At 37.2% G+C, this 9,239-nt stretch overlaps 1 protein-coding gene across 1 annotated transcript in view; it reads right to left on the reverse strand.

The window, feature by feature from the left end:
- The window catches only part of ttbk1a (tau tubulin kinase 1a), a gene marked incomplete at its 5' end in the record, with an annotated part of 108,590 nt that overhangs the window by 81,772 nt on the left and 17,579 nt on the right, over nt 1–9,239 (reverse strand). Inside the window, 2 exon segments of the mRNA XM_014029445.1 lie at nt 718–810; nt 1,147–1,212. Of these exon segments, the coding sequence (XP_013884899.1) occupies nt 718–810; nt 1,147–1,212 (159 nt within the window).

Genomic DNA, 9,239 nt, shown 5'->3' on the forward strand with positions numbered 1-9,239 from the left:
TTTCTTCAGCCTTTTTCTTTCTTGCTAATTGTACATTTTTCTGCTTTTTTGGCTATCTTTCTGCTGCTTTCAGCTATTCCTCTGCCAAATTCAACATTTTTCTGCTTCTTTTAACTTTTTATCTGATAAATTAAGCTTCAAATTGAACGAGCATTAACAGTTGATCTATTAAACATTTTCAGCTCGACTTAAGCTTCTTCAGCAGCTTTCAGTTTAAGTGTTATCAAGTGTTATTATCAGTGTTATCRAGTGTTATTATCAGTGTTATTAAGTGCATTTTCACAGGAAATGCAGTTTCACTAGTTATTATTTGCTCTCGTAACAAATCTTTTAATGGTTAAAAAGTCAAACTGGGCTGGAAACAGAGTATTTCAGGGCTTTACTACTTCCAGTTAGGCTCAACTGTAGTATCTTCTTCAAAGGAACTGAATGAATTCTGGGACATTTTTAAATTATTATGTCAGTAACATCTGGCTACAAACACTGTGGACTACTTATGTAACTGTTTTGAAATATTAATATTTTTCACACATGTCGTGTTTTTATCTAATTGAATTATTATTAAAATAAACATATCTGTGGTGTCGAGTATGTTGTAAATTACAGCTTACTGATGTCTGGATTAAAAAATGACATCCAGCAGAATTACTGCACTGTTWCTGATTATTGTGCAAACAAAGGAAGTTTTGAGGTTCTGCTAAAAAGGTACCATCTGACCTTGTCCTTGATTTTACGCCAWGGTAGCTGTCCAACAGCGAACTCCACCAACATATAAAACAACGACCAAAGGTCATCATGTCGACCCATTTCCTGCAAGAACAAACACACAACATGCTCACATTCAGCAATTTACAGCAATTTACATGTAACTATTAGACAAATCAAAGTTCTGCAGATTAAATTCATTCTTTGAAACATCAGAAGAATAACTGGCAGAATAAAATTAAATTATTGTTTTGTTATTTTTATCAAACATTTGGCAGATTTCTGTCCATTGGGTCTGATTGAACACTTTTCAGAAGAAAAAATGCCAGTAAAACCAATTAAAGTTAGTTTTATTTCATAGACCAAAGTGAGTAAAGATGAAAGACGAAACTTGCTTTAACAAATGAACTCTGTAGCTGTTAAACAACCAAAGYGACTGACCTTGTTTTTGTGAGCATTAACTGAAGCATAGCGGACCGTTCCTCTGAAACCGGCCACAGTCCTGGGCTGAACACACAATGAAGTAAAGTTAGTGACATCATCAAGCCTCCAGATCATCACTCTTCAGTACTTTGCTTCTTTATTCCAACTARAATAACTGAAAATGTAAAAGGTTTGTTGCAGTTATTGTAGGGTGAGACCAAGTCTATATTATACTTTTATACATGAGAAAACTGCTGATATTAACTAATAAAAATAACCTTTGCTTGATGAGTTTAACTTCAAATTATAAAGACCATGAAGAAGAATTTATTTTTCTTTTACAGCTGAATTTTTATGTCATACTTTGCAAAGAAAAAGTGAACCAGCATWAAAACAAATTAAATGACTGGTTTCTGAAATAAATACAGCATSTCAGCAGAAAAAAATGAAACCAACAAACATATGGACACTTAAATTTGAACCTTTTACAGACCAACCTCTTATGTGACTTAGCCACTACACATCATTTTTTAAATGTTCTTGGTACACTTTGTTCACTTGCTGCAGAGGCTTATATCAGTATTTTAAAAATCARTAGATTAAAACCATATTGCTAAATATTTTGACATACAACACCTAGGTCAATCATGAATTTGTAACTAATCTATTTTCATGAATTTCTCATTGGATTATGTAAAAAATGTACATTTTCCCAGTTCAGACTCCCATTTCTGGTGCAAACAAATGAAAATCCAAGCAGAAACATTGATAAGACAAGAGGAGAGGGTCTCAGTGCACAGCCTGAACCAACAGTAGCTTCAGAAACCCTTCAGACTGCACTCACTTTGTTATTTTTCTTTCTGCTCCACTCATTTTAATTCTGTTTTTCATAATAATCTACTTTAAATACTGAGTAATGAGTAAGTGAAAAAAGTATTATATTATATTTACACCCTCCACCCTCAGACCAAGGTCCGGCTACCTCTGCCCTCTGACCGGGGAGACATTTACTCTGTCCCTAAGATGATCCTCAGTTTTCAGCATCTCGCAGCACAGGGCTCCAGTGCCACGCTCCTATTCATTCATTCATTCATTCATTCATTCATTCATTCATTCATTCATTCATTCATTCATTCATTCATTCATTCATTCATTCATTCATATCAATAAAACTCTAACGGCTGTGGCTTTCTCTGTGAGTCTTTCCAGGTTGAATTGCATTTTATTGCATATTATTTATTTTACTTGGTTATTATTGGTCATATCTTTTCTCCTAGCTGCGCAGCTTCCAGACTGTATTTGTTTAGAGTTTTAAACCAATCATRTTTCGAGCATCATCTGAGTGAAGAAATCTACCTGAAGGCCTTCAGAACGAACAGCGAAGGCACCTGGAGGTTAAAACAAACGGCAGTGAAACTGTAGCTTTGACCTATCAGGTGCTGAGGAGACGAGCCCAGACCCTGAAAGCCTCAGACAACATCGAGGTTTTCATGTCCTCTGATTGGCTGGTCAGAGAGCACACAATTCAGAACCGGGATCCTGGATTTCTGCAGCATCTTACAACCTAAATGCCCAGTGGGCATTCTCAGCATCACAAAAATTAAAACTTCAGACAAAAATATGACAGAACAGATCTGAGTTTGTGTTAGCTACAATGGTGGTGACTTGTTAAAATGGAAACTCCATGAGGACCTGAATGRCAGAGGCGCCAAATTATTCCTGAGGAAAAATAAAAAAGGGGATGGATTTCGTAAAGAGATAATATGTTCTGGTGAGTAAAATGTATTTTATTCAAATGTTTTATTTAGTTGTCAGTTTATTATATCCATATTGATGATGCTATTACATGTATGTGGCACAGCTGTGGGTGCAGTTAGAGAAAACTGCAGTGGTGGGCAGCGCTAATCCAAAAATTAGCTCCGCAATTTCTAAAGARCTTAAAAAATATTTAGGTCTGCAACTTCAAAACCACTTATGTCATAGAAAAACTATCAGAAGCTAATTTTAAAGTGCAAATATAATTTGACACTTACTAACTGACAATTCATGTACAATATATGGACAACACYGCCAACTAGTGGTGTATGAACTCTTTTACAGCTTAATYCTACAACCACTGATTGATGGGGATGTGATTTCCTGAAACAGACCTTTAGTTCCTGGTGTAAAAATTAAAAAGTTGTTGAGGATTGCTAGTTCGTCTGCTTCTTTGTCTTTTTCTTTTGTTTGTTGTAGATTTTTCATTAAAGAAGCATCAATAAAGTAATTTTAAAACTGTTTATTGGAAAACTGAAGTGATGCATTCTGGGTACATGACGGACTGACGGGAAACGAAAGCACGGGGAACAGGAAACTAGTATATTCCCTTCAAAATAAGAGCTTGGATTTTAAAGTTTTCCAGTTCACCTGAAACTCATCAGACTGAAGAAGTCTCTTGGAGGAGAGATGAAATGTTTCACTAAAGAAGAATCATCCAGAGGACCTATTGATTTTTTGTTTTTGATTAGGACATTTTCCATGTAGTTGCTCCAGTTGACCACCAGATGTCAGTCTTCACCAGCATAACATCTTTAAATCATTTCTGAGTCTCTAACACTGTTGGCCGATTGCTTTTGAGCTCCAGCGTTTAAACTTTTTTTAAAGGAGCTCTGATTGTAAAGTAAAATAAATCAATACATATAAAATTTTAGTATGGATTACAAACGTTAACTGTTTTWGCTGGGACAGGGAGTTCTAAACACTGCCTTCCTGCTACGTAAGCAGACACAAAGCATTGTGGGAAATCAGAAGCGTGACCCAAAGCAACAGTCAGCAGGATGTATACCTTCACAATAAGAGYGTTTATCTGGGAGGGRTGCTGGTGGATAGATCATGTGTTGTGATTCATTGACAGTCATACCTTCTGCTGTTCAACATAATGATGACTGGTAGATAATTAGTTATTAGYGGTACTGCWTTTTAATTTTAGAAAGCGCAAATCYGCTTATGAWTTATAAAAATTAGTAAGTTCGCTAAARYGCAAATGAMATATTTARGTCCRCAATTAGCRGATTTGCGSTTTAGCGGTCTGGTGCCCACCACTGGACAACTGGAATGTATTGATTCAGTAAAGACTTTCATTCTTGCTACGTGAGACTCCTGTCTGTAGCATATTATTTTAGGTTTCTGCTAAAAACARTACTTACTAAGAATTTAATGGTCATTCTGACTAATCCTGTGTGAAGATGGGACTAGGGCTACCAGAACTGCAGGCTTTCTCTGATTTGGATTTTATGGCAGATTGGCTTGACAGAAACCTTTTATCAGTGCAAAACATTCAAACTTTTACCCGGTGTTACTAAAAGGCTGTGAAAATTAGGATTCTCCTGTCTGATGAAACCAAAATTAAATAGTATGACCTCAAATCAAGTACAATGTCTGGAGGTAACCTGGAACTGCTCAACAATTGAAGAACAGTTTTATTTCAATTAAATTTAATTCAATTCAAAAATACTTTATTAATCCCAAAGATAATTAAATGTTGTTCATAATATCCTGGTAAAGGATAACATTTTAAAGTAGGGATGCACGATATATCAATATTGATATCGGTATCGGCCGTTATTGGTCTTTTTTAGAATATCGGTATCAGTCCGATATGTAAAACAGGCCCGATATTAACGTCCGACATAAATTTCCCACTTTATAGCTTTGTGTTTTGGGAGGTGAGACGGTTGGTTGAGCAGCATCTGTTTGATCGTGATAATRATATTGATGCTGCACAGCCAGGAATAACTGAAGKAAGGAGCCATGTCAGAGGTCTGGTTGTTTATTTACAGTACCAAAAAATACCCAAGTGTGTTTTTGCGTATATGTATAATATAATTTGTGTGTTTGTGTAATATCGGTAAATATCGGTTATCRGCCATAACAACAATAATTATATYGGATATCGATATCGGCTGAAATTTTCATGTCGGTGCATCCCTACTTAAAGAGTTACTAAAGTTACTGATCGCTGTGGCAGTCAGTCCTACAGCAGATCTGAAGACATTCTGATGAAGAGGGTGCTCAGGGGTTGTCCATAAAGATCTTCATTTTATAAAGAATCATTCTTTAAACAATCATCTCTAGAGGTTCTACAGGAGTCCCAAGACCAGATCAWCCTTTTTTAAATGATCTTGTTGAGCTTCTAAAGGTCACTTGCTCTGGTGCTACTTCATCAGATGATGGTAGAACAGATATCACTCCACAACAGACTTATAGAAGATCTGCAGCATGTTCCTGCAAACACAGAAGGACTGTACTTACTGTACTTCATTAAGAAGTGCAGTCAGGACATGCAGGCATGCAGTGACTCCAGGGGATTAATTGTCATATTAATTGTTATTGGCTAAATACCACAATTAATTGTGATTAATTTTTTGGCCAATATCACTCAACCCTAGTCCTAACCATGTCACATACAATCTTTTCCTTTTAACCAAAAAGAATAAAACAAGTTGCTCCTCTAGACGGGTTCTTCTCTAATGAAAYGTTTCGTCTCTCCTCCAACAGACTTCTTCAGTCTGAGAGTTTCAAGTAAACTCAGTCTTATAAGCTCCGCCTCCACATGATGTGACCAATCTGTTTGTCCATCTCTGCCCCAAAACCCATTATCAGAGTTTTGTTTCGTTTTATGCTCAAACTCTTCTGCATCATTAAAGTTTATCTGGATCAAATGGGTACCTTAGAKCTGTTATATTAATGGTACCAATTTTGGTCATTTTATTGATATTTATTTGTGTTATTTCATCCCTGAAGCATTCTTTTCATCATTGCCTACTCTACAATAACTTGTCTCATATTAATCTGCAAATAAAWGGTAAACAAAGAGTGTACCAAATTTATCAATGTCTTTTTGTGTCTTGATAAAATTTAATGGGATTTATTCTTAGTAAAAGAACTCCAAATATTGGGAACAATTTGTTGAGACTGACAAACAACCAATCATTGATTTACCAGGTGTTTGATTTGAGGATTGTTTTATGGTGATCGGTTTACTTCACAAGACATCTTATCTGACTGACGTGGTTGTGAGAGGTTGTTCTTCCTATGGAAAGTTCATATTTTAAGAGAAGTCCTGCTGAGCAGGGGCAACAACAGGGTGAGAACTGTTGCCCCACCCACCCAGACAGTTTTATATGTATACTTCTTTCTAAATATAAATTTAGAAAAGGACAAGCTTCAATTCTAAACAAGTTATACCAGCAGTTAGGAAAAAATAAAACTAAATTAGACCTATATATTTTGTTGGTGATCAGCATTGCTGTATTTGTAAAAGAACCTATAATAATCATAACAAATCTTCTGGATCCTGTCCTGGCTTTTGGTTTCTGTGTGCTGCCCAAGTTTTTTTAGAGATCCCTACATTAAAACACTCCTAAAGGTGTCATTGCTGTTAGTAAGCCCTCCTGTAGTCCACATAGGTCTCCTGTAAGTCTCCCCTCCCATAAGTCCACCCACCAGAGCACGGTTGGCAGATATGGATGACGTAGGAGTTAGAGGAGGAATCTCTGGTGAGGTGATAAGTCAATAAAACCATGGAGAGCTGCCTCTGTCTCCAGCTGTCTCCTTCAGTTTCTCCTTCAACAAGTTCTACGACTATTTTTCTACATTTTGCCAAAACAGTTGTAAAGATGGCTGTATTTTCTAACAGCCTCAGCCTGCTGATCTAAAGCAAAGCAGTGTACTGCATCCTTATTTCTACATAAAGACGCCCACAATGTTATGACCAGTCACACAAAACTTGGCACATACCATGAGACAATAATTATGCCAAGGATGTGTGCACAGAATCGGTTCTTAGAGGCAGTGAGAAAAAAATTAAATAAAATTTTCGTTATGTAGCCATGTCTGTACAGTCAATTGGTTCGTTATTTATTTCTTTTTTGTTTGAACATTCTTAAAACTAATAATTGYGTTCTTCATAAATTGTGTTTTTTTGTGTTTCTTTTTATGCCAATTTAAACAAAGTTCAGTTATCAAAAAGAAAAAAAATAGTATAGGTCCTCTGGACGGGTTCTTCTTTAATGAAACGTTTCGTCTCTCCTCCAAGAGACTTCTTCAGTCTGAGAGTTTCAGGCTAAATTCAGGCTTTTAAGCCCTGCCTCCATGTGACTGATACATCACATGGCTATCGTTGACACCTAATTAACACCTATTGTTAACAGGAGGTGGAGTGATACTGSCAATRGCAGCGCTGTAGGAGGGGGACAACTGAAAACGGAGGCCTCCACCTCTGTTTAAAGAAGCCATTTTTGTGAAGAAAGACCGTCCATCATTAAACAGAGGTGGAGGCCTCCGTTTTCAGTTGTCCYCCTCCTACAGCACGGCTATTGCCAGTATCACTCCACCCCTGTTAACAATAAGTGTTAATTAGGTGTCAACGATAGCCATGTGATGTATCAGTCACATGGAGGCAGTGCTTAAAAGCCTGAATTTAGCCTGAAACTCTCAGACTGAAGAAGTCTCTTGGAGGAGAGACGAAACGTTTCATTAGAGAAGAACCCGTCCAGAAGACCTATACARTTTTTTTCTTTTTGGTTTTTACCTGGATTACTGAGATGCATCAGGACAAAGTTCAGTTTATTGTGAGTAGTTCTATGTGACTGCAGTTTCCTCTGTTCCGTCATTAAACAGGGGCGGAGGCCTCCGTGTCCAGTTGTCCCCCTCTTACAATGCTGTACAATTGGGATATTCAGGGCACTAGTGATCTGTTGTTAGGCTGAGGGTTTTCTTTTGCTTTTGGACAAACAGTTCACATGCAAATGTGTCACTAATTAGATGACGAGACATTTGACTAATTTGAGAGAGCCATGTCATTGTTTATCAGTGTATCACTTTCACATTCCACAGCATGGGGGCATTGCCATGTAACCTGCATATGACAACGCATCCTGGCATGGCAGAGTGTCAGGTACATGTGACCTCCCATCCTCCAGAGGGGTGGGGAGATCTGACACCTGTGATAGTGCCTACGGTGGCCTGCCCTCAATACCTATCTTAGGCTCACCCTGGGTATCCCCAGTATATCTACCAAAGTAGGTGCCAGGGGGCTCTGTTTTGGGGAGTTTCTAGTCTCCTGTTGATCAGAATCACCAAACGTAAGCTCCTCACCTACCGTGAAGCCACCATCAAGCTCGCTGTGACTTGGAGAGCCCTTCCTACTAAACGAGTCACATGTAGGTGTGGGGGGAGACTGTAGTCTCTGGAGGAAAACCCACGTAGTGCGAGGAGATATGTTCAAATCTGATGTCTTTGTGTGGTCCTTCACATTATATTTTAAATGTAACCTCCATCAGACTCCAGTGTGAACTYAAGTTSCTTAAGGCCCTGTCACACTACACAACGTGTGCCAACTTATGAACATTTTAAAGATATCTACACTGAAGAAGGAATTGAAAAAATCAACAGGAAGGTTCTTTTCGGCGTGTACATAATGTAATTCAAACAATTTGATCAAATATGTAACTTTTATTAGCAATTTAGACAGAAAAAAGGTTTCATAAGTTAGCATAAGTTGTCTAGTGTGACAGGGCCTTTACCAGTGCTTACCAGTGTGAGATATCACTCACACGTTTTACATTAATACACTGTAATCATGTATTTTTATACTGCTTGTTTCACTCTGTGGTTGGCTGGCAATGTGGCTGAAAGCCCTCTGTAGCTAAAGAAACCACTCACATCCCGGGGGATTCATGGAGGTGATGGAGAAACGGGGGGCATGCACGTCAAAATCATAAGTCCAAAGGAACTGTAAGAAAAACAAAAACAACACGGAAACATAAAATGATAAAAACACAGTTAACATAAAACAAAACTACATAAATGTCACAGAACAGAAATAACTGATAAAAACATTAATAATGGATGGTGATCTATTCTGACTAAACAACACATTCACAACTAATATAAATGTGAAACAGTGGCTGTAATGTAGACATTTTCACATCAAACATTCTCCAAATACTCGTGTTTTTTTTTTTCTTAGAATGGAAAAAAAAACTCTATTTAAACATTTTTATTTCTAGATATTGACTTGTTTTGGTAACTATTTTTCTTGTATAAAATGTGTTATTCAGGTTCTAAAC

Source organism: Austrofundulus limnaeus, unplaced genomic scaffold (genome assembly GCF_001266775.1).
Source record: "Austrofundulus limnaeus strain Quisiro unplaced genomic scaffold, Austrofundulus_limnaeus-1.0 Scaffold905, whole genome shotgun sequence".
NCBI lineage: Eukaryota > Metazoa > Chordata > Actinopteri > Cyprinodontiformes > Rivulidae > Austrofundulus > Austrofundulus limnaeus.